The 25841-nt window shown below is 50.1% G+C and overlaps 1 protein-coding gene across 2 annotated transcripts; it reads left to right on the forward strand.

Moving 5' to 3' along the window:
• Positions 1 to 1032: 1032 nt before the first annotated feature.
• RXRG (retinoid X receptor gamma) lies at positions 1033 to 25097 on the forward strand (the record flags this gene model as incomplete). 2 transcript variants are annotated; one of them, XM_079535462.1, is made up of 10 exons in its annotated part: positions 1033 to 1213; positions 17755 to 18014; positions 19908 to 20052; positions 20586 to 20765; positions 22142 to 22302; positions 22761 to 22890; positions 23159 to 23291; positions 24047 to 24138; positions 24218 to 24323; positions 24950 to 25097. In XM_079535462.1, 10 exons carry the CDS (start codon positions 1033 to 1035, stop codon positions 25095 to 25097), a joined length of 1536 nt encoding a protein of 511 aa, XP_079391588.1. The 2 variants fall into 2 exon arrangements, with proteins under 2 accessions (XP_079391588.1, XP_079391589.1); XM_079535463.1 differs by lacking the exon at positions 1033 to 1213 and adding an exon at positions 10596 to 10644.
• Between the last annotated feature and the right edge of the window lie 744 nt (positions 25098 to 25841).

The raw sequence follows: 25841 nt of genomic DNA on the forward strand, positions 1-25841 counted from the left end.
TCTGAGGGCCGGGCAGTGATTGAGAGGCTTCAGTTCCTCAAAGCCTCTAGCAGGATATGTCTCAAGATTGCTTTGCACTCCAGGACCTGCATGTTTTGTTGCCTTAAACATGGAGCAATCCAGGAGAAGAAGATGTTCAGAAACCCCTCGTGGGTCTGACTCATCCCCGGAGGAGCCCTTCTGGTGCAGGGTGCTGGGCTGGGTAGCACATGGAGTACAGGATGGGACAGCAGGCGGTGCAGTCTTGCCCTCCCCCAACCCCAGTGATGTTGACATAGGCTGGAGTGGAGTGCAAGGAGATGAGTTCCTGAGATTATCAGTGCAGACAGGGAGAGGAATGTTGTTTGCTTGTAGCTCCTCTCCATCAGGACTGGCAAAATCCAAACACAGAGGGGAGATGCTGGTGGACACCCACACATGGTCTGAGTGTAATGGAGATAAGCAGGCACAGGGATGAAGCCGGGGGATCTGACTGCAGCACAAGACAAATGGATTGCAGCACAGGCTGGCTGCCTTCTGAAAGCCTACTGCAGACACAGGTCTGTCCAGGTCACTCACATGCAGACAAAGATGTTTCTCCTCATCACCTGCCCCCCAGGCACTGAGACAGCTTCACTGAGGACAAAGCCGGCTCTGCTTGGTCTCCACTGGACTCCAGCAGGAATGTGGCTAATGCTGTGTCCTTCCTAATGGCAAATGTTGTTGTAGAGCAGGTATGTTCACAGGCAAGAGAAAAAAGGCCAACTGGCAGAGAGAAAGCAAAGAGAGGAGGAGGAAAGCTGAGCTGAGGGTGCTTGTGATGGGATGACTGTTATTTTGTGTGGTTTGTTTCCATCGGGAGCCCGGGTTAGAATTATACAGGTTGTAAAAGACCTCTAGATCATCTAGTCTGTGTGGCCAGCCCTCCCCCCAGCATTGCAACACCTCAAAGGGACAGGAGCCCAAAGAGCAAACACAGGAAACCCCAGCCCTGGTCAAGGTCTGGGAGGTAAATTTGTAACTTGGGACAGATTGTGAGGATGCTGCTGTGTAATGCACAGGCACTCCTTTCTCTCTGATCCTCTCCTTCTCCAGCAGCCTGGTGTGGATGGGAGAGCTGATCCCAAAACTCCTTTCATGGTTGAGTCTTCTGAAGAGACAGGACGTGGGTTGGAAATGCAGCCAGGCATGCAGGCTCCTTATTCCCTGGAGATGGGCTCCTTCCCTCACTTCTGTAAGTCCTTGCTTTGTACTCATATGAGTCTGCTGTGCACTAGGTACATATAGAGAGGGGTGGTAGGACACCAAGAGCTGTAGTGCTTGCCCAGCTCCATGGCCATGCACCAGCCCAGGGATTGGAAAAGGGGCTGTGCTTAGGGGTGAGGGATGCAACGGCTCATACTAAAGGAGTTCTGGGGATTGGTTCACGAGTGGGTTACAAATAGCTGTGATATTTCTATTTATTCTTTTAATGGAATGGCATATCTTACTGGATAAATATTGATTTTTGTCAAAAGGATTCACTGTGTGTGTGCATAAATGCATATACTTGCACATACATGTGTAGGGTGGGAGAGAATTCCACTGAAAGCTGTTGAAGTGGTCCAATTCATTTCAGATCTACTTGAAATTCGTGATCCTTGAGGTTCCTTGCAACCCGGGCCATTCTGTGTTTTGAACTGTACACGTATTTCTAAGTCACATGTGATTTAAAATGGCATCTTCTCTTGTTGCTGCCTTGGTAAATGTATGTCGCATACTGGGCACGTTGGTGATGGGTTGATGGTTGGACTTGATGATCTTAACGGCCTTTTTCCAATCTTAATCATCCTATATCGATATCAAATTTGATTAGCATCTGATGATCCATTATTGGGCTGATTCCTGTCTATCAGGTAAACCAGTGCTGGAATTGATTTTTCTGGCAGTTAATTATGGCTGCAGCAGTCAGTGGATGCATCATTTCAGCCCAAGATTATGGGAGTAATTCCATTTCTTGACAGGGGTGCATGGACATGAAGGACAGAGAGATATCTGAGGCTCAGAGTCCTGAAGAGCTGATGTGATCTGCAAGATCCAGAAGGGCTTCCATCCCACTGGTCTGCTCTCATCTCTTGGGACAAAGGATTGCTGCCTGGTGCCAGTTCCAGGCTTTGTCCCCAGCCTCTGTTGTCAGGAGGTGACCCACAAAGGGCTCACTGCTGGCTGTAGCTGCCTAGAGTTGAAGCCTAGCGTGCGCTGCCAAAGCCACCTGGCAGGTACTCCTGGGTTAGCCCCTTCCTCTCTGCATCTGTCAATAACACAAGCAGCTTTCCCTTGCTGACTTTTCCCAGCTGACCTTTTTAAGCACGGCTGTGGGTTCTGCCCCATCTTCCCTTTGACAGCTCTGAAGACTCACTCTGAACTTTGCAGCACAGACCATCTTCTGGCAGGAATCAGCAGCGTTCCATGGCTGCGGGCTTGCCTGTTTTCCCTTCCTCAGAGTTGAGCTCAGCACGTTTGTGACCACTTGTGAGGGACACTGCCTTTTCAATCAATGGATGGGGTGGTCCTCCAGCAGGTGAAGCTTGGAGCTGGCTTTTGCACAAGGAAGAAATTTCTGCACTGAAGTCAGGGAGCCAGGAGATCAAGTTCTTTAACTCACTGATGGGGACAGGTTTCTCCTCTGCTGCACTTTGTGCGATGAGAGGGACCCCTGCGATACTAGTGGTATGGAAAGGGTTGTGTGTGCTTTGCTGAGGGTTTATTGCAGGTATTTTGAGTCTCCTCTTGATCCATCCCAGCTGATAACTCAAAGTTCCCTCCCAAGGCCTTTTCTCACTCAGAGAAAAGGCCAGAAGGTGTTTCGGACTCCTGCTTCCCTTGCTGTGGTCCTGCTTGGTTCCTGCCTTTGTTCCTATTGCATCTTCTAGCTGGGGCTGTTCAAAGTCTGAGATGCAAGTTGTCACTGCGTGCATGGTATGATGCCTGGCTCTGCTTTTCCCCTAAGTTTCTTGCTTATGCTAAGCAATACCTGACTTTCATACAGCTTCTGACACCCTAGGAAGGGGTGGTAAGGCAGCCCCTGTGAGAAGGGGAGATATGGCAGTAGAAATCTTGGGGTTTTATGAAGGCTTTACCTCTACTGCGTGTATAGGTCATCTCACAATGGCTGTACGTACCTTGTCATGGGAGCCAGCGAGGTTACAGGAGGATAGAGCAGTGCTGGGGGTAGTGAAGGGGTTAAAGCACAGCCGTTCTGCCCAGTCAGTCAGCCTTGCCTGTAATAACCAATTAACAGAGTGTAATTGTGCAAATCCATATGTGGCAGTAATTACCAGGGAGATTAATGGATTCCTTCCTTTCTGAGAGGACCCCAAACCCCACTGCTGCTTGCCAGCATCCTCCTGCCATCCAAAAGGACTCAGTGAGGGGGGGGGGCACAGGAGCTGCCCCATGCTGGGTGCTCTGTGAGGAGCCCACCGGACAGGGAGGCCCTTGGGAGCTGCCCTATGCCTCTTGAAATTCCCCTTTTCATCTGCCTGCACTTCCTTACGTGCAGCCTGGCTGCCTGGCTCAGACCTGGCTGCCCAAGAACAGTTTGTGCACAGCTCGCTGCGTGCCTGCCCTCTTCATTGTCCATTCATTCCCTACACCTCTTTTCCCTATTTAGCCCTAATTGCTGCAGAATATCATGTTTGTTTGTCCCTTTTTTTTTTTCTTTTTGCAGCTTTGTTGCTTTAGCTGCAATGGGTAAACCAGCAAACTGCTGCAGGCATAAGCAAGGTGAAGAGGGATGGCAGCCAGGAAAACAGGGCACTTTGTGCTGTGTTTGGAGTGGATTTGCAAATGAAGTTGCTGGCATTGTGTTGGGAGAAAATCATTCTGCAAGCAGGCTGGACCACCGCATCCTTTGTGACGAGCTCTCTTTGGACCTTATGGCTGTAGAAGCAAAGGGTGACTCTAGAGCAGGGGGCTTCTTCCCCCTTCGTGTGCTCTTGGGGGTGAGAAAGAGAGCACTGATTTCTGCTGAGAGAAAAGCAGATGCACTTGGGGGAACTGCTCTGGGCTCTTCCACAGCTCTACCACCTATTGGCCACTCAGTCTGCAAAACTAACTGTCCCCCTCTGCAGCCTTGCCTTGGCAACATGTGTGTGCTATTCAGTGGTGCGGGGCAGCTGGGAGAAGCTTGACCCTGTGTCTGTACCAAGCCACAATCCCTGCTCTGACAGCTCGAGCAGGAGCTGGGCAGGGTGATCTCATGGAGACTGATGTGCCAGCCGTCTCGGCACGCACAGGGCTGCGGGTGCCTTGGGGCGGCTGTGCGTGCTCAGCCAGGGATGGGGAGCCAGGTGCCCTTTGGAGCCTGGGAGGGCAGGGAGCAGTCACATCGCATCTCCATGTCAAGCAAAAGTCCCTCCTCCTTGCTGCTGTCTTCATCAGACCAAAATTCTGCTTGAGGTGCTCGGCAGAGAGGTGAGCAAAGCTGCTCTCCAAGGAGGGCTGCAAGTGATGGAGGAGGCTTTGGGAAACGCTTGCCCTGGAGATGATGGGGATGCACAGAGAGGTGCAGCTTCCTAGAGGAGAAGGAGGAGTGTGCAGCCCTGGCAAAGGAACTGCTTTTGACTCTACTTGGGTTCCTGGAAGCCAGAATGTCCTGTGCTGCTTTTTAATCCAGAAAGAGGCATGAGTGAAGCTCTGGGCTATTGCTGACGGGAGATCTGTTTGTTGGAGAGCTGTGTCCACTGGTGTCAGATGTTTAAGCTCTTCTATTTCACCTGGCCAAGGGTGCGTGAACATTCATCCTCCTTTGCTGCTGTGTCATCCTGGGTTAGAGGTTACATGTAGATAGCTGTGATTTAAGGGATCTGCTGGTGAAATAAGCCAGGGTAGGCTGTGAAGGCAGCCTGCTCTGTGTGGGCATGGCTTGGCTCTTAAAAGCTGTCAAATTTCTTTGTGAAAACAGCTCTTGCCCAGTGCTGACTTCCAGCCTACACTTGGGAATGGCATGACGGAACGTCTGTGGTTTCAGCCAGCAGGACAGATCCCATGCTGTGTAGATAGTGAGTTCACTGGTAGGGATGTAGTCTTTAGGTCTGCTGGAAGTGGTTGTGGAAAAGAACCCAAGACTCTAACAGACTCTCTGCGAAGTTTAAGATCTCTGACGGAGATGGCTCTGTGTTGGAGAAGCTGCTCTGCCATCCTCAGAGCTTGCTTTAATACTCAAGCTTCAAATTTTATACTCAGTGCACATGGATGCAGTGCAGGTACCCAAGAGTACGTGGCTGTGCCTGTGTGAGCTCATTCCCTTGCTCTCCTCCTGCTGCTCCTTCTGCTCAAATAGATGGGGCCAAAACATGTGGCTGTGAACAGGCACTCACTGCTTCCTTCTCTCCCTTTCTACTGGGATAGGTTATAGAGCAGCTATTTGACGGTGCCAGCAAATGTCAGCACATGCCTCTGCCAACTCTTCATGCATTTGCTCTTTGCTGCTGTGCTGTCTTGGCTCTCTGCATGGTGTGGTCTGTGCTCGCCTTGATCCAAGGCTGCTCCTTTATTTGATGCATGGGGAGTTGTAGTCTTAATCAGCACCTATTTGAGGGGGAACGTGTGGCTTTCAGGAGGAAAATACATTTGAAAGGTGATGAAGGCTGTTGATAAGGAGAAGGATGCTCAGTGCTGCTGGCTCCTTACCTGCCCCTTGGCTGTGCAATTGCTGAGGGGAGCAGATCTCATGGGGCTGTTCTGGCTGAGCTCTGTGTTGTGCTTGTCTCCCTCTGGCTGCTGCAGTGTATGGAGTCCCAGGGGGAGTGCTTGCAGAGAAGAGATGTGTGCATCTGTCAGAGCAAGGCAAAGCTGCTCGGTGTCCTGAATATCAAACAGCAGGCTGGTGGGCTCAGACTGATGTTGGCTGGTGTGCTGTTGGGCAAAAGTGCAGCTGTCTTTTGTTTTCTTGGTGGCCCAAATACATTGTAGGGTGAGCTGAGGGGCTTGCAGTGTTCAGGATGGCCGTACTGATAGTGCTGCGCTCATTTATAAGCTGGTGGTATTTGATTTTCTTCCCAAAGAATAGGCTGGGTCTGCTGGAGAAGAGTTAAGGAGCGCTATTCAGTGTACAGACCCTATTTGAGCAAGCCTGGTGCTGTGGCCTTGGAGAGATTGTGGGTTAGAATGGGATGTGTTGGCCTCCACTCTGTGGCAATGCATAAGGGCATGGGATGGGAAGTCCTATGATGGACGTCAATCTTCAGATCCTGCCTGCTGTGGCTGGGTCCTTGGGGATGGGGCTGTGGCTGGTGATGGCTACTGTGCCCTCAGCCATAGAGTTATGGCTGCCAGCCCCTAATGGGATGCTGTTCCTCTTGGATGCCTCCAACCCTTCCTTCCCTGAGGAAGTAGCTGCTGAGAGCAGAAATAACCCTTGTTACCTTGAACTCAAAGATCCACGTTTGCCTGGCTGGTATAAATAGACCATGTGAGGCAGCCAGATGTGATGGAGATTGACAGGTTGTCTCTGGAGTTTTGCACTTGCTGAGGCAGGAGGAAATGTAAAAGCACGGCTGTGGGGATGTGTGGAGTGAGAACAGCAAATGAAGCCCCTGGCTGCACTGAGGCTGTGATGTGCGCCATAGGGGATGCAGGTGGGAGCCCTTCATGGCCTCATGCAGGCAGCAGTGCCGCAAAACCTCCCCAGCTTCACATCGTGTGTAGAGGAGTGCTGAAGCAGAGCTTGCATGTAGACGATGATTTCTAAGTACTGTAGCAGTGTGATAACAAAGTTTTCTTGCAGGGCAGTAACAGGAAGGTATGAAGTTCCCGTTCACCTATGTTAACTCACCAGTTCCCCCACGATCCCCAACCCCAGAGCAATGGATGCTTTTGACAGCAAAGATCCAAACGGCGATTTCTTTGCATCCACCTTCCCAGGAATATTTTGCTGCATGCTTTTCCATGACGCTCCACCACTGACCTTTCTGCTCCAGCAAGGGGGGCAGTCGGGAAGCACATAGGCAGTGATTCTTCCCCATACAAAGGCCGGGATTGTTGGCAGCTTGACGCCCTAGAAAGTGTCTAATTGACTCGACTCTCTCTTGCTGGGCTCCGAATGGATTTTCTGCCTCAGGATATCTCGGCGTTATAGTGGACCTGTTGTTTTTGCTCCTTGTGTGATATTAAAAAGTGCATTGTTGGAGCAGAAAGCCTGAGTCAGAGCGGATGTGTGTGGAGAGCTGCATGTTGCCTTGCAAAAGAGTGCCAGGGCAGAGGAGCAGAGCATGGTGGGATCCCCTCCAGCCGCTTTTAGGAGCCAAAAAGTTGCTTGGAGCTTCTTAGAGAATGTCTTTTGGCTTGATGCTTAGATGACAATATTCAGAGATGGGTGGATGGAAATCTGTGTGTTCACTGCACTTTTAAAAATTGATTTCTGTACCTTTGCTCACTGCAGTGCAGGCTTGGCTCTGGGTGCCCTTTGGGCTGGGCAAAACCTTCTTCAGGTGCCTCTGTCACCCTGCCTTCTGGCACCAAATTCTGGGATCAGAACTTGGAATCAGGGATCTCACCTGCATCTGTGTCCAACAGCATCCGTGTGGGGAGGTAATTCCTGGGAGGAGTGGGCAGCTGGGACCTGCACCAGCTAAGCTGCTGGAGGAGCTTAGGCAGCCCTAAGAGGATTCAGCGACACCGCTGATTAGCATCGAGGGCCTCGTTATGGTGGTGGTAACTGAACGACTCCCAAGGTTCAAACAGACTGGGAATTATCTGCCTCGGAGGCTGTATGGGACGGGGTTTTCTGCAAGGTAGGCTGTGCCCTGCATGATGCTGAGGATGATGCCTGCTGCTCTCCGGATCCTGAGCTGCAGCAGGTGCTGGCCTGTGGGCAGGGGATGCATGGTAGGAGGCAGCTGGGGAGGAGGAGAGGGCAGGCTGTGTGGCTGCAGGTGAGGTGGTGCTGTGGCCCGACTGTGCTGCTGCTGGTAATTGCATTAGCCTGGTGGGGCTCCAGGGCTAATTTCATTAGCTTGGTGTCTGTGGTTATTGCTTTGCTAGAGGGTAGCGGTGAGAAAGGGCAGGGCTGGGTGGGGAAGGGTTGATGCAGGAGCTCCCTGCCTCTCTAAGGATCATAGTGGCTGAATTGACTTATCCATGTCTCTGTGATGGGTTGATGGTTGGACTAGTTGATCTTAGAACATCTTTTTCAACCTTTATGATTCTGTGACTCCATGCCAGTACCAACAAGTATGGCAGATAGATGACACTGGGACGCTCCATTAATAAACCTAGAGAAACTCTGCCTCAAGTCCCTGTTGTGGCCTGGGGGAGGCATCTGTGTGTCCTCCCCAAGAGTTGTGTGGGGAGGGCTCATGGACACCCAACCTTGTACCCCTGCTGCACCTTGGCTGCTGTCTGAGGGGAGCCTCCACCTCTGCCACCCACACCTGTGAGCATTGGCTTTGAATGCCTACAGCTCCAAAGCACTGTGATGGGAGAGAGCTGTACGTGCAGTTGTAGAGTTAGGAGGGCTGCAGTCTTTTTATTTACATCTGCTGTTTCTGTAAGTATGACCATGGTTTGCCTCTGCCTTTAAACAGAAACAGGATAGGGGAAGGATGGGATTCTTGGTCATATTTGGGGGTTTCCTGGCTCAATCCAGTGTTTGGAGAATGGTAATCATATTTAGTCTCTTCTTTCCTGGTTCTGAGATGAAGTGGGATAAGATTATTGCACTTTGGACCTCCACTGTTTAGGTTTGGCTCCACAGACTTAAAGGCTGCGTGAAGCTGTGCTAAATCTTCTGGATGCTGTCCCAACACATGCTGCGGTACGGTGACTGTAGAAAAATTATGGGCACCTGAGCAAGGCAGGGCCCAGTGCCATGTTAGCATCTCAGCTGGCAGGAACCAGCACTCTGCTCTGACCGATGGCTGTTGGGAGCACTGTGTGCCATCTGGGTGCAGTGTGGCAGTGGTTTTCCTTCGTGGCAGTCATAATGTATTCTTTTACATAACAGGAGGGGAAAACCAGAAAACCTTCAGGAGCACAAATGGTGACTTCTGCTGTGTCTTGCAGAAGCTGAGGTCCCACAGCATTTGTCAGGAGAGGATGAGCTGGTTCCTGGAGCCTGTCATAGACTGAGCTGTATACAGGGGCTGGAGGCTCTCCCTACCCCAAACCCACATGTTCCCCAAAATGAATTGCCTGATGCTTGCTTATCTTGATGAGGGTTTTCTTTTGGAGGTGCTCGGTGTGCATGTGCTCTGCAGCACTAAGCACTCACTAACCCAGATCTGCTAAAAATCAATAAGGTAATCCACTTACAGCCTGGGACTGTGGCCTTTTTAGGGAGCTCAGGGCTGTTTTGTTTTCTCTCTCATTTCTTGTAAACTGGAAGAAAGGAAAAAGGGACGGGGTGCTGGCTGAGCTGCGCTGCACTCAGGCTCTTTGCTCTGGGCAGATCAATAAAAATAATTCCCTACTAAAATGTCATTAGCATGGAATTAAAGCTGCTGAGATCCCGTGCTGTGGGTAAGAACTAACGCTGCTGCTAAACTCAGCACGCTGGGTGCTTAAAGCGCAAAGCAGCTTTGTTGCTCACACCTGCTGGTCCCAGGGCAGCCAGATCCATCCTGTGCAGTAAGGGCACAGCCCTTGGGTTTCCCTGGGCAAAGAAAAAAGAATGCATTTATGAAGCAGACTGTTTGTTGGTGGGTTTTTTGATTGAGAAATGTTTATCAGACTTGTTGCAGAGTGGTGAGAGGGGGGGAAGCTTTTCCTGCTGAGAAATCCAATTTTCCATCTGGAGATGGGAAGAAGCCACCTTGCATCCCACTGCTCTGGTGCTTTCTGGGTCTCATCTGCAGGGCCAGGAGCATCCCTGTAGCACTGTGTGTGACATAGCACTGCCTGTGTTAGTGCCCTGTGCAATGATGTGGTAAGGAGGCTGATGTTTGCACATGATGCTTTATGCAGTGCATGTGAGCTTTTCTTAGTTATTTTGCCCCTTCCAGCTCCATCCTATGTTTCCTGGGGTGGCTGCAGTCCAGCACCCTGCAGCTGGATGCTGAGAGTGAAGATGGAGTGAAGCTTATCACGGGGCAGGAGCACGATGCTCCGTGCCCTGCACAGCCCTGTTCCCGAAGCACTCAGACAGCATTCTTTTTGCATGGCAGGAAAACACCTCCACATGGCTGGGGCCGGCATAACTAATGGTCTGCATCGAGCCTTCACTGGTGGGAAAGCAGAACAGCCCCCTCCTTCTTCACGATGCTCCTCCCCTAAACAAGTTAACCTCCCTTCCACCTCCTAATTTCTGTTCTGTACCAGAGCCAGCATGCATCCAATTGCGTCTTAGCCGAGCGGTTATGCTACCGGGACGCTCTGCCGTGAATTCTCAGGGAGCTCGGGTAGCTGAAGGCAGGAGCCGGCCCTGAGCTGCTAGGAACGGGAGCGAGTCTCATCCCGGCCGACAGCTGTTCAAAGCAAGGATGGGACCGAGGGAGGAGGCAGCTGCCCCGCAGCCCTCCGAGAGCCCCCGCAGAGCCGTGCCCCGAACCGGGCGGGCAACACCGCGCTCCGGGCAGCTTTGAAGTGAGAGGAGACGGTCGTGTTTTGAAAGGCGAGAGATGAACTGAAGATTAAACATGTATGGGAATTATCCTCACTTCATTAAGTTTCCTGCGGGTTTTGGCAGTGAGTATTTTCCTTGTGTTTGCAATTGGTGCCTGCGGGGTGAGATAGAGAAACTGATCCCGCGGTGGGAGCGCGGGGAAGGAAAAAGGGACTTTAGAAATGTGTTTAGCCTCTCCTGTGTGTGGCTGTAACCTCCAGAGCCTGTGTGCTGCTGGTTCAGGTTGTCCTGTGATTCTGGAGTGGATGTGTTTGTGTGATGAGCTGAACCTATTGAAAGGACAGGATCTAACTGAGGAAGCATCTTTCCAACTGCATTTTTATTTTTATTATTGGGTTACTGGAGGAAAAGAAACATCCAATGCTCTTTCAGACATAAAACAGCCCCCATCCTGGCCCAAGGAAACCTACAGAGGGTTCTTTCTGTGCCCAGTGTCTGCTTGCTGCCCTACCTACATGGAGCTGTGTCAAGTCAACTGAATGGGGCTGGGAACACAACAGGGCTCTGCATGCCAGTGGGGTTGGAAGCAGCATTGGTCCCCTCCACACCAACAAGACCCTAGTACAGAAACCAGATCTGCTCTTAGGAAAAAGTCTGTGCTGTTCCAGAGCACACTTATTGTCTTTATCTGAAGTGATTTCCCTTATCCTAACTTGAGGGGAATGAGGGGGGGATTAATTTGAAGGGCTGTTGGATGATGTCTCTCTGCTGGAGATGAGGTTTGGGCAGGGGTTGGTTTGCATGTGGGTTGTTCCCACTATGTATAATTTTCTGTCTTGTTGTGGATGCTCACCTCCAGTCATCCTCCATGTGCAGAGAAGTCACAGGTATAGAATCACTTAGGTTGGAAAAGACCTTTAAGGTTATCAAGCCCAACCACTGGCATAGCACTATAGCCAAGTCTACCTCTAAGCCATATCCCTAAGCACCACATCTACACAACTTTTAAGTAACTTGTAGGGATGATGACTCCTAAAAGTGCATTTTTAGCCCGTTGCTACAGGAAACAGACTTCTTGTTGGAGAAATCTATTGCTCACTGGCGTTCTTAAAGAACAAGAAAAGCAAAGCCAAACTCCTATTGCTGCAATAGGAGTGAAACAATGGAAATGTTGTGTTTAATTCCTTGAGTATTACGAATATATGAGGAGACATTCAAACTGCTCTTTGTAGGAACCAGGCACAGATCCCTGTAGGGATAGGGGTCACAGTGCTGTGCAGAGCATTTGGGAGGCTGCTGGGTGAGGGATATGAGAGTAAGAGGCATTTCTGCTCCACCAATGGAGACTAAGGCACCAAGCCAGCATCACAGCTGCAGTTCAATATACCAGGATGTTACCTTTCATTTAAAAGTGCATTTAACTGATATTTTAACTTGGTTTAGAAAAACCAAGTTTGTGTCAGAGAATGGATGGACACACTGCTAATAAGCATATTATTTGCAGTGAGGAAAAGAAAGCTCTGACTGTGTAGTACTGCAGAGGAGAGCAGAGTAGCGGTGTTACTTTGGGTTAGTCACACTTGCACATCCAAAGTGGGAGAAGTGATTTAAGCAGATGGGTTTGCCTTCTCAGCCTGGGTTTTAGGAACACAGAAAGTGTTTCAAAATGTGGTCTTTTTCCCCAGAAGGATGCATTTCATCTTGTGCCCTGCTCCCAGGGCATGGAAAGATGCTGTGCTGGTTTGTCCCCTCTCGGAGCACTCTGGCACAGTTGGTTAGGGACAAGAACTAACTTGGCTCCTCCACAAAGTCTCTTTTATGAGTACTCATGTAACTTGGCCTGCAGCCACACCACCTCTGGCTGCAGTCTTGTCAGCTCTCCCAGGCAAAGCAGGGTTAGACCGGGTTGCTTGGTGGCTTGGGAGAGGAAAATCCATGCTGTGGGCTGCATGTTTGGTTGGCACCCCTGGTGGGCCCAGGTTTTGGGACCTCTGGGCTGCTTTTCCTTTAGGTGCCACAGCTTGCCATGTCCGAACCTGCAAGTCCTTATGTGAGCGTGGCAAAGGGGTCTCTGACCCAACAGGAAAATGTGTGAGAAAATCCAGTGACTGGGCAAACTCCTGCAGCCCGGTGCAGAGGTTTTAGTTGTGAACGTGGGAAAAACCCATCCTCAGTTGCCTTCACAGAGCCATAGATCCTGAAGTCCTTGAGGTGCTTTCTGATGGGGACTTCTCCAGGAGCTCAAGGACCACTGTAGGAATTCACGTGCATACTTTTTTTCTTGGTGGAATCTGTGCTGGAGATCCCTCTGGTCAGGTGGGAAATTTGATCAGACCATCACATAAAGCACTCCAAGCCTCAAATTCAATGACTTCTCTTTCTTTGGGAATGGAAGACTTTTTTATATCACTCTCATGCACTACGGTGGTCACCTGGGGGATGTGATACCTTGTTAGGTTGAGTGAGGCTTGAATCTTTTAAATACCTGACAAGCAGTTGCTAAGGGACTCTTTGGCTGGGAAGATCCCCATAACATAGAAATACCCTGCAATGAGTGGTTCCCATCAAAGTCATGGCAAAACATGTGTTGACATCTGTGGGTTGTTTTCCCTCCTTCCCCTGGCTTGGTTTCTCGAGGAGGAGAAGAGCATGCGATTACACCGCAGGTGTGTGTTGTCTAAATGTCTTTGGGCATCTTGAACTGTGAACACACCGTTCAATTTCAATCAAATCAGACCGAGATCTTAAAGTGGCACCTGATGCCAAGTCTGCCAAGCTGCAGAATTATAAAGGTTGGAAAAGACTGAGATGATCTTGTCCAACCATCAATCCAACAAGCCAGGGGAAAGCCTCATATGCATCCACCAAAGTGCATCCCCAGAACCACTGCAGCACGGATGCTTCTGTTCATCCCCATGTGATGGGAGAGAATATCTTGAGGGAAGTCCTTGCAAGACTTTTGAGTTAGTTTCAGCTGGGAGATGCGTGACACAAATAGTATTTTCTCCAGGATCACTTCATTTAATCTTTCCAAACCATATTTGGCACAAATTAACAAGACCTGTGATCTCTATTTATGCTGTCCAAGTCAGCCTGGGTCCTGGGGAAGGACTGGAAGTCAAAGAAAATCCCAGACCACTGCTTTGGTTTTTTTGAGTAGGATTTGTATTGTAATTTATTGTGGTTGGATATAGGTATTTGTATCTGGAAACTGATGGTTTTGGCCAATGTATTTGTCCCAGCTTCAGAAGGACAGTTTGGCCAGTGTGGGAACAAATGCAGATCTCTCTACTTGCCTCCAAAACTTTTTGTTCCTCTGTGATGTTAGCTGTCAGGGGAAGGCTGCATTATTTATTGACTTGCAGAGCAGAAGGCAAAGATGGGAACACAAAGGTTACTGAACCTTAAAAGCAAGACAAAACCAATAACCTTTATGCAGGATACCAGCATGGGGAAACATGCTTGGACAGTTATAAATATCAGCAGAAAGGGAGTATTTTTTTGTATTAACTTCTATATTTAAATAGCAGCAAAGATTCAATTCCAGCTAACAGGGAGTCCTTGCTACATAACTGCATTTCATTTCAGTGTTTCTCACAGGTATGTCACTGAGAATGTTGCCCCCAAGGACAATGCTCCCTCCAGTCTGTCTCCCATACACCCCATGTTCCAGTGCTGAAGCCCTTCCCTATTTGGTGTTCTTGGGTCTGTGGAGGAGAGGGAGGCAGCACAGCTCACACCTGTGATCCTTCATGCCAATCTCTGTGCTTATCTGGGGCCTCGGAAGCATAGGCATATTCTTTGCTATTCATACAGTTTGTTCTACCTCTTGATTCTCTGATGCCTAAAGAACAAGTGGAAAGACTGAAAGAATGATCATCCCTGGACTTGCTATTTATCTGCAGGTCTCAGGAGGTAGGCTTGCCTAGGTGCCTAGGTAATAGATTGATGGTTGGATTAGATGATCTTTCTGGCCTTTTCTGACCTTTGTCATTTTATGGCTTAGTGGGCATGGCAGTGGTAGGGTTGGCAGTTGGACTAGATGATCTTACAGGTCTGTCCCAACCTTAATGATTCTATGGTTTCATGGGCATGGTGGGGGTGGGTTGGTGATTTGACTTTATAATCTTGGAGGTCTTTTCCAGCCTTCGTGATTTTATGATTTTAGATCATAAACACAATGATCTTTCTCTAATTAACATGGGCACCTTTCTTCTCCTGGCTTTGCTAGACATTAGAGCTGAAGAGGCTTTAATCAGTGCAAACTTACAACTGCTGCAGTGGCTAGGAGGTAGTGTGTAAGGCTTGGATGTTTCTAGTCTGCGTTCTCTTTCCACTTTTTGCTCAAACACAGTTGGTGAGATTGGTGTCTCCTGCTGTTTCTTGGGTGAAAATCAAGATATCTTCATGCGTAGCAGACTGGGCACTTCTCTTCCTGCTGCTCTTGCCAAGGCTCTTGTGGTCACTCGTATGCTCTTATCCTTCCTTCCAGACATGATCCAGCTTTCCCCTGGGAAGTGCTCACAGCCCAGATGTTCTAAGCTGGCTTCACTGAGCCAGTGTTAGTCGTGGAGTAGCGTTCTCCCAGGCCCAGGCTGCTCAGCACTGATGTATAGGCTCTGCATCTGTACCTCTGATGGAGATAGCAAGTTTCTATATTCCCATTTCTATGAGGCTGTTCATGCAAAGCTCCCACCCTTGGCCAGGATTTTGCAGTGGTGGAAGAAGTGAGGAATCAAAGCTATGCAGTGTCCTTGCTTATCTCCTCTCCTTCTGATGAGGGGCTGCCCTGTGTTCCTCAGGGCCCCTCCGGAGCCAGCCGAGTCCCCAGCGCTGCATGTCATCTTGCATTACCTGATGGGCAGGCTGCAGACCCACCGTGGACTGTGTAAATGTCACCTGGGTTGGATTCTGACACAGAAGCAGCCGTGGCTGGCATACTGGGCTGGCTCCTGGCTCTGTGGTCCCTCCTGTGTCATCCCACAGATGCGTCCCTGTGGAGCAGCTCCTCCCCAGAACCACTGCAGCACGGATGCTTCTGTTCATCCCCATGTGATGGGAGAGAATATCTTGAGGGAAGTCCTTGCAAGACTTTTGAGTTAGTTTCAGCTGGGAGATGCGTGACACAAATAGTATTTTCTCCAGGATCACTTCATTTAATCTTTCCAAACCATATTTGGCACAAATTAACAAGACCTGTGATCTCTATTTATGCTGTCCAAGTCAGCCTGGGTCCTGGGGAAGGACTGGAAGTCAAAGAAAATCCCAGACCACTGCTTTGGTTTTTTTGAGTAGGATTTGTATTGTAATTTATTGTGGTTGGATATAGGTATTTGTATCTGGAAACTGATGGTTTTGGCCAATGTATTTGTCCCAGCTTCAGAAGGACAGTTTGGCCAGTGTGGGAACAAATGCATTGCCTTTGGGGGGTGTCCTTGGCCATAGCATTCTTGCCATGAAAACAAGTATGCCATGGGGCTGGCTCTGGAAAGCAGTCTTTGCCAGAAAGCCTTCACAGAATCACAGAATCACAGAATTGTAGGGGTTGGAAGGGACCTCCAGAGATCATCGAGTCCAACCCCCCTGCCAAAGCAGTTCCCTACACGAGGTCGCCCAGGTAGGCATCCAGGCAGGTCTTGAACATCTTTGCATCTTCCTAAAGCTTGGATCCTTTCTAATAAAGAACAGTGTTTCCCTTAGGTCTGGTGTAAAAACGAACAGATAAAATACCTTTCCTGTGAGTCCTTTCTTAGTGACTTAAATTTTCTATGTGATACTTTGAAAACGCCCTTTTCTGTGTTATGGAAAAGGATGAAGAATTGTCCCTCTTCTCCTTAGCTACTCTGGTGTGGAAGACCTCTGCCCCATTTCTCTTTTATTGGCTGATTTCCTAAGCTGAAGAGTTCTGAAAAGTATCTCGCTGTTTAAAGCGATGTGAAAGGCAATTTGTTTATAAGCTTATGTATTGATGCTGGGGAGGGGCCCTCCAGCAGTAGGATGGAGCCCTTTGCCTGGGCACTGCCTCCAGGCCTTCTGCTGCTGTGGTTTTGCTGGCTTCCTCTTGCCTCGCGTTGCTTTCCACTGGGAGAATTGATCCAAAAAGCCAAAGCAAGAATTGACAAAGACCTTTTCTCCCCCACCCTCTGCAGAATTAAGTCTGAAGTGGGTTGATAACAGCAGATCGAGTCCTCCTTGACTCTGACAAATGTCTTTAATGTTATTCAGCAAGCTGACCTTTTCCCGTCTTTATTGTGCATCTTCCCTTTGAATCAGATTTGATTGTTACTTCAGGTAAAATAACAAACACTGTCACATAAATAACTTTGCAATAATGTTAAAAGGATGGGGAGGAAAAAAAAAAAAACAAAAAGCAACACAACACCAAACCTCTGCCTTAACTGCAAACGCAACGGGAACAACCATCCTCTTTGCCAGCTATGGAAAACCAACTGTGTGACATTGCTACACAACACCTTGCCTTTGCTGCTCCAGGGATGGTCGCCTGTGTTGAAAATCCAATAGAGAAACAATGGCTCATTGAAATGTTAACGAAAGCCAATGCTTACTAGGGTTGCTAAATTCTAGGGAAAGGGGAAAAAAGACTGTATACATATCTTTAAAATGCAGCTAGACCCTTTGACATTGGTGGGCATTTTGTGTCAAAATAATCTCTGAAGAGGGAAGATGGATCTTGTAGAGCTGAGTTTCTTGACTCCAGCGTCTTGAATTGGAACTGGAGGAATGCATGAAATAGCATGGTGGAGAGGTATGTGGGTGGGAAGGGAAGAGCTGAGCCTTGGGGAGAAGAAGATGAGCCATCATGGGACGTGAAGGAACGTTGCAAAGCACAGAGAGCTGTGTGGGTTCCAGCCTGGCTGCTGGGGATTTCTTGGCTTCAGAAATGCTCTGCCTCCAGAGCTGGTTTGAACAGCAAATGTGAGACCTCGGGGAATAGAAAGTCAGCCTGAGGCAGGCAAACAGCAGTGCCTTTTTCCAAGTCAGCTAAGGCACCAATGCAACGCAAGAAGATTTGATTATTAAACATTATCTTCATAATATGTTTTGTTGCTGTAGGTAACCTTATTTCCTGTACCATAAACAACATTTTGCTCTTTCCCTTTATACAATAAGGCATGTTTGCTTGGCCAGCATCTAAGCTGACACAAGCAAGGCAGACCAGCAGACCACTGTACAGGCAGGCGCATCCACATATACCTCATCTCTCCCTGTAGATTCCCCTGTTCACGCCAGCTCCACGTCTGTTAGCCCATCATCCAGCCTGTCTGTGGGGAGCACAGTGGACGGACATCACAACTACCTCGAGGCCCCCACAAACGCCTCCCGGGCGCTGCCATCCCCCATGAACACCATTGGTTCTCCAGTGAATGCGTTGGGCTCACCCTACAGGGTCATTGCATCCTCCATTGGCTCGCATCCTGTTGCTCTGTCCTCCTCTGCTCCGGGCATGAACTTTGTGACCCACAGCCCGCAGGTATGTAGATGGGCATGCTGGCTTCATCCCCAGTTCCTGGTGCTCAGAGGCTGGGTGAGGACTGAAACTGAAGGGTGTGGGCTGGCTGGTGGGGAGTCCTTGGTGTGTTTTGTAGATTTGATGTAAAGAACAATTGCCAGCGTGTGAATCTTCCTGATTAAATCACCTTGACACAGAAGATACCTGTTTATATTTCACAGTGAGGGGGGGAAGATGATTCTCACATCTTATCTTATATAGAGGCAATCACCTCTGCTGCGTCTGTGGCCATATGGGTAATTATTGAAATACATGTACAGTATAATAGGAAATAGTCATTCCCATTCCTCCAGAAAAAGGGTATCTGCTATGTTTCATTATATGGAAAACATGCAGACTTTCTAGAGAGACAAATGTTAATGCTAAATGCCAGCCACGTAGTCCATGCTGCGTGCAGACTTTGCCTGAAGAAAAATGAAACGCTCCCATCCTTACTGCCTGAGCTCACTCAAGGGCTGAAGTTCCTCTCCAGGTAAAGGGGGATCCCTGGGGCTGGGGTCTGTGCCCCCCAGGGACAGGCTGGGGGCTCTTTGGGTGCCTGTGCAGGGCAAGGACCCTCACACCACCCAGCTGTTTCCCATTGACCAGGCAATTCCCATTGCCCATGATATGCCAGGCAGGTGCTTGATGGTGGCGGAGCTGGTGGCAATGCTGGCTGCATGGAAAACTTTTCCTCTGGGTCTGGGGATGCTCCAGGAAGCAGTTTTCCCCAGTCCAGGAGTTTCCCCATGTTACCAGCTCTGAGGAGAGTTTTACTCACGTTGTCTCTAATTCAAGGAGACAGCTGGGCTTTGGGGATTTGGCAGGGAGGCTGCTAATGGATTTGGGTTCAAGTAGTTGTCCCAAATATCATACATGATTGCACTTAACCTGCAGGAGCCAAAGCTCCTAGACACTGATGGCTAAAACTGTCCCAATTCTCCCCCTGCATGTATACTGTTATTGTCTGTGAGTGCAGCAGAGAGAAAAGAAAGGTGATAACTGAGCTCTGGATAACATTTTAAACCACAAAAACATTTTAAACCTCCTGACTCAGCATCTTGGCAAGAAGTTTGCAAAGTACCAAAGGAGGCTGCGTGCTTGAAGGGAAGGAAGGAGCTGAGTTGGTGGTGAGAAGGATGAGCTGACGGTGGTTTTGGAGAGATGTTGTTTTGCCCAGGCAGCTTGAGAAAAGACATGCTCAATGGCCCTTCATCCTCACTGCCCTGCTGACAACAGCTCTAAAGCAAACAGTTATCAAAGGAAGCCCTGGGCAATATCAGCCTTTGGTTTCTGATCGATTCAGTTTGCAGCCTTTAACTTGCAGCAGCCACGAGCAGCTCCTGGGAATCTCAGCTGGAAGCCCTGGGCTGTTGGCCTGCATCTCAGTGCAGCTCGTTTTAGATGTCCTGCTTACTCCCTTCTCAAATCTGGTAACCCCAAATCTGCTCTGTTCTCCAGCTTGTGATTGAGTTTGGAGTCCCAGGGAGGGACTGGGATTGCCACGTTTTCATGCAGATTTGCACATTGTGAGCCACAGGCAGCTTATGACCAGCATCCCCCAATGAAGGAGGCAGGATCCCACCAGTGCTGTTGTTCAGGGGCTGTAACTGAGCAGCTGAGGGTTGCTGCCTACCATTTTCCAACTCTGCTTAGCCTTTCCTTTTGCTTGCAGCATCATGGTGAGATAAGGGTTGATTTTTGCTACTCAGCTTCTGCTTAAATCCCTCCAGCTGGATTCACCAGAGCATGTTGGTCTGCCCACGGGCTGTGGACGAGCTTTGGGATGAGCCCAGTCTGAGCACTGAAGAAACACTCAACTCAATTTCTGTGGGGTACAGAGCTAAGCCATCTCTTTGCCTTCTCCTTCTACAGCTCGATGTGCTCAACAATGTCAGCAGCTCGGAGGACATCAAGCCCTTGCCAGGTCTTCCGGGGATTGGCAACATGAATTATCCATCCACAAGCCCAGGTTCCTTAGCCAAACACATCTGTGCCATCTGTGGGGACAGGTCCTCAGGTAGGAAGCGTCCTTCCTCAGGGAGGGCTTTGTACAATGACAGCTGCCCTGATGCCTTGAAGGCTTGCATAGCAGTGAATGTTGTCATCAATCAGTGAATGCTGAGGTTGCGCTGGTATCACAGGGTTCATGGCTGGGTCTGGCTTACCTAAGGGCAGACTCTTCTCTAGGTACCATCTCATTTCATACCTTTAACAAAGGTAAAACATGAAAATCACTGTGTTCTTGTTTACCTGTGCTCTGTGCTAGCTTCTCTGTAGCTGTTCTCAGGTTATTTCTCCTGCCCAGAGTCCTGCAGCCTTGCTGAGCCTGGCAAACCCCACCATGTCAGTGCACCCCAATCCTGGCTCCCATCCCTCTGCTGGGATGCAGATGGATACAGTCTTTCCTTATAATGGGAAAGTGATAGCACAGCATCACCCCATCCTCCTTGACAAACCAGCCCTGTCAAGTTGACTTCCTGCAGGCTCTTCCTTCACCTCTGAGGTCAGTCTGAGCTCATCCACACTGACAGCCTGCCTTCACCTCCCTAGGGAAGCACTATGGGGTGTACAGCTGCGAGGGCTGCAAGGGCTTCTTTAAGAGGACCATCCGGAAGGACCTGATCTACACCTGCCGTGACAACAAGGACTGCCTCATCGACAAGCGCCAACGCAACCGCTGCCAGTACTGCCGCTATCAGAAGTGCCTCGCCATGGGGATGAAGAGGGAAGGTACACACGGGCTTGGAGACTTCCTAACGTGTGTGCTCTGCGCATGCAGCTTTGGCCCATTCCCCATAGCGCGATCAATTCTGCGCTGCCCCAAGCACTGAGGGAGGCTGGGGGTTGTATAAGACCAGGCTTGTTACAAAAACCCAATCTCAGGCACTTCCTGCCAGGTGCAAAGTGGTTTGGAGGACCATGGAGTCGATGTGACTTCCCTTCATAGAGCGTGAAAATGCAAACCCCAGGCTGCTGGTGGGCAGTGTGAGGACAAACCTGTGCTGGGAGCATGTAACATCCTCCTCCTAGCAGCAGTTATCTAACTGAGGATATGAGGATCGAGCTCTCAGGCAGCCTTAGGGCTTGTTGGAGGCTTGCAGAGCTGTTCCCTTCCTCAGCATCCTCTGTCCTCCTCCCATGAGACTTTTATCCCCTCAGTTTCATGGAGATGCCTTCCCCACTCCTCCAACTGCTGACTGCTCAAGGGGAGAAGTCATTAAGTTGCTCAACAGAAAACACCAACATTTGCATAACAGGGGCTGGCTTTGTATCCAACTTCTCCCCAGTGAACCTTTATCACTTCATGGTTATAAATGCCAACAGCTCTTTATTCATGACTCGCCCAGCCCCCCACCTTTCCTTCAGGGCTTACTCTGCATTTTGGTACCCCAATGGTGCTGTGTGGTCATACTGAGGCAGTGATGCTGGCTAGCAGGGCTGTTCTGCTCTTTTGGTACTCTTCTCCCCAGCAGTGAGTTAAACTGATGTGACACCTGCTGGTCACTTGCCTTTCCTTTCTCCCAAAGCAGGATTTTCTTATGGGTTTGTCAATAGAAAATTGGCATAAGACTTGGAATGCTGTGTGTACACATCTTACATTGACCTGTCTTCCACACACCCATCAGCCCTGGGGGTGAATAACTGGTACTTCACCCATCAACAGATATCTTGGAAATGAGAGAAGAGTGGGAGAGCTCCAAGCTTGCAGCAGGAGGGGCTCCCTGCATCAGTCCATGCCCTTATAGATGTGGAGGCCCCAGTTTGGCTCAAGAATTAGGCATGCAGCAAACCTTAGTGGCTGGGAGATGGAGTCCCTCCAGCAGCTTGTGACCACTGAGCTCAGGCTGCCACCTGGAGGCATTACCTCCTTCTTCCTCTCTGCTGGAGTTTGGAGGTCAAGTTTGGAGACCACCAGTTTGCAGCAACCCCGACGTTATTGGAGGGTGACGAGGACAGAGCGGTGATTGTGCTTTAGTTGGACCTACCTCAGAAGTATCTATTTATTTTCTCCCTACCAAGAGAGTTCCTCAACCAAGAGGAAAGGAGATGCTTAGCAAGCAGCTGAATGCTGCCTGGGTGTAAAGAACTGGTTTTTTGTCCCTTAGCTGTGCAGGAGGAGAGGCAGCGGAGCAGGGAGCGCAGCGAGAATGAAGCTGAGTCCACGAGCGGTGGCAGTGAAGACATGCCTGTGGAGAGGATCCTGGAAGCCGAGCTGGCAGTAGAACCCAAGACTGAGGCATACAGTGATGTGAACACAGAGAGCTCAGTAAGGGGCACTGTGCGGTGTCAGTAATGTCACACAGCCTGGGATGAGAGCATTTGAGATGTGATTTGAAGGGACAAAGTCCTATGCGTGCTGGGGCTGCGCATCTCTGGGCACAGATTGTCTGCCCCATATCAACCAGGGCTGATGTGGGATGTAAGATCAGCAAGTCCAACCCCAACCCACTCCCACCATGTCCCTCAGTGCCACATCTCCACTTATCTAATCTGAATCTCCTCTGGTGCAACTTAAGGCCAATTTGGCTGAGGAGAAATAATAGTAACAAAAATTTCCTCTCACCAAAAACGCGCAGCTGAGATAACTGGCAGTGTGATCACTTTGTTTGTGGCCCTGAGTATTGCTAATGTGATTTGATGCTGTTTGCAGAGTGGGTGGTGACTCTCAAAGATTTTACATTGATTAGTTCTCCCCTTTTCAACCCAACATCGCTGTTCCCATAGACAAACGACCCTGTCACCAACATCTGCCACGCTGCTGACAAGCAGCTCTTCACTCTTGTTGAGTGGGCCAAGCGCATCCCCCACTTCTCTGACCTGACCCTGGAGGACCAAGTCATTCTCCTGCGGGCAGGTAATGTCCCCAACCTTTGCCCTTTTCCTGCTATCCCCATCCCTTCTCTGGGTTGTGTGTTCGTGGGGAATGCGACCCCCTGAGCTGGTCCATTCCTGCTGTTGGGGCTGGCTTGTCCCAGGCCAGGATAAATGCTTGGCAGAGAGTATAGACAGGGCGCTGGGAATCTGATGTTGAATTAAAGAGCAGAAACCAGCTCCCTGCTCTGTATGGGAATGATGCTTGGCTGGCAGCTGCCCTCTTTATCCTACACACCTCCCTCTTGCAGGCTGGAACGAGCTGCTCATCGCATCCTTCTCCCATCGCTCTGTGTCAGTGCAGGATGGCATCCTGCTGGCCACAGGCTTGCATGTGCACCGCAGCAGTGCTCACAGTGCAGGCGTAGGCTCCATCTTTGACAGGTATGTGGCCAGCTTGTCATCCCCAGCAGCAGGGCCTTGCAGGCTCTCTCCCCTTCCCACTGAAAGGGAATCAATGATCCCTTCCAAGTAGGGATATTCTATTGTTCTATGGAGAGCTACAGCAAACCCAGGATGATTTGGGACAGAATTAGGGGACATTTGATTGGCTTACGAAAAACACAACGGAATGTAATGAAAACACCTTGAAAGGGATTTGCAGCTGCGGAAGCATCTCTGTGGTGGGTGTGTTTGTGCAGGGGGAGGCTGCTTCTCTGCCCTCCCCTTGAAGATTTTGCCATAACTGGATCTAGAGCTAATACTGATCAGCAGAGCTTTAGCTAGCAGAGCCTTAAGCCCCAGCTTGCAGCTTCTGCTCATGTAACAGCCATATATGTACTGTCTGTGCCATGTCTGCTCCCAGCCCAGCAGGATGTGGTGGTGCCACCCTTACAGAAGTGGCATGCAGAGTGCAATGTGGAGGAACACCCATGTGGCTTTCCTCAAACACAAATTGTTCTTCGTAATTCCAGCAGAGCACAGAGCCCATGTGCAGAGCAGAGCAAGAATGGAAGTAAACTTAATGCTCCTGCCTCTGGGTGCTGCTGGTGCTCATATTAAAGAGCAGTGGGTGGCATTGCTGTCCCTTACAGCCACCTCTCCCTGCAGAGAGGAGCTGGGGGGATTCCCAGTACCCATCCTGGATGATTTCAGCCCCCATTTCTGACTGTCTGCCCACTCGTGTCCCCCACAAGCAGAGTTTTGACAGAGCTGGTGTCCAAAATGAAGGACATGCAGATGGATAAGTCGGAGCTGGGGTGTCTGCGAGCCATTGTCCTCTTCAACCCAGGTAAGTTGTGGAGCTGTCACGCAGCATCACCACCTCTCCCCTGTGCCACTGGATCCCTGGCAGTGACTCTCTTGTCCAGACGCCAAGGGCCTGTCCAGCCCCTCCGAAGTGGAGTCGCTGCGGGAGAAGGTCTACGCCACGCTGGAAGCCTACACGAAGCAGAAGTACCCCGAGCAGCCGGGGCGGTGAGTATCCCCTCCGTCCTAGGGCTGAGTTAACCCCAGCGAGGAAGATGCGCAATACAAAAACAAACCACCGCCCGGGGTCGCCCCGCTGCCGGACCGCAGCCTTTGGGATGGCGACGGATCCCTCCCATCCCGGTACAAGCCCACCCTCTGCTGGCTGCCGTGCCGCAATGCCGCGCTCCGGCCCAGGGGCCGCCGGGTGCAGCCGCAGCATCCTCGGAGGTGTGGGGAGAGACGAGAGGGCAGCCCTCCCTGCATCCCTGAACCAGGATGGGAGAGGTGCTCCATGAATGGTTGCAACGGCAGAGAGGAGATGCGAGTCACCGGTTCGAGCGCTTGCTTTAGGGAGAAGACGGGTTTTACTTTATTTCTTTGATCTTTGAAACATATGGATGCAAAATTCCTTCCCCCTTTTCTTTCCTCCCCTTTCCTTCCTTACCCTTTCCCCCCTACCCCCCTTTCCTCTTTTCTTTTCCCACCCCCACATTAACATGCCCTGGGTTGTAAGATGGATGACTCCCCAAGGCACCTGGATGTGCTGTGCTCTGCCCTCCCCAGCTCAGGCTCAGAATGGGAGCGTGCAGCCAGTGCCTCCCTCACCCCTCTGCCTTCTCTCCCCTTTCCAGGTTTGCCAAACTCCTCCTGCGCCTGCCAGCACTACGGTCCATCGGACTGAAGTGCCTGGAGCATCTCTTCTTCTTCAAGCTGATCGGGGACACCCCCATCGACACCTTCCTCATGGAGATGCTGGAGACACCCCTGCAGGTCACTTGAGGGTCTGGTCCCCCCCACCATATCCCCACACAGCTCCCACTCCTCCTTTCCGGGCTGCAAGAGCTGCCCTCCACCCTCTGCTCCTCTTTGGTGGGATTGTTGTGTCTTTGTACAGCTGTAAATCGTCCTCTTTAACTCACCCCGGTGGGGTTGTTGACCCTCTGCCCAGCTAACCACACACCTCCCTGTACAGATAATTGCTTTAAATTATTTTTTCACTCTCAATAAAAGTCAACAACAACAAAAAAATAATATATGAGAGGTGCTGGTTGGAGCCTGCAGGGCGGTGTCCTGCTTTGCTGTGGTTATGGTTCTGGACTGGGCTGGGGCAGAAGCATCACTTGGGAGTATTGTTGCCTCTGCTGATAGAAGTCTTCCACCAGGATGCCACATAGCTTTGCTTCTTGCTCCTGCTAAGCAAAGAGCTGCTTTGAATCAAAAATAATTCGTCTTCACATCATGTAAAGAACTCTTGGATATATATTTTTTAATCATCTCAAATTTGAAGTGACTTCGTTCATGTCTTTTTCCTTTCCTGAGCTGGTCCCCCATCCCTGCATGGCCTGCACTGGGAGCCAGCTCTCATTCTATCCACAGGTCGTACTGCTGGGGAGGCAGTGCTGAGTGCCCCATGGGATGCAGAGGTCACAAGGATGTGGCAGGGCAGCAGAAGGGAAAAGTTACCTGGGAGTGTTATGGTTGGGGTGGAGAGGTGGACAACATTTCAAACAGGCTCAGAAATCC

This window comes from Tetrao urogallus (assembly GCF_951394365.1).
Source record: "Tetrao urogallus genome assembly, chromosome: 5".
Classification (NCBI taxonomy): domain Eukaryota; kingdom Metazoa; phylum Chordata; class Aves; order Galliformes; family Phasianidae; genus Tetrao; species Tetrao urogallus.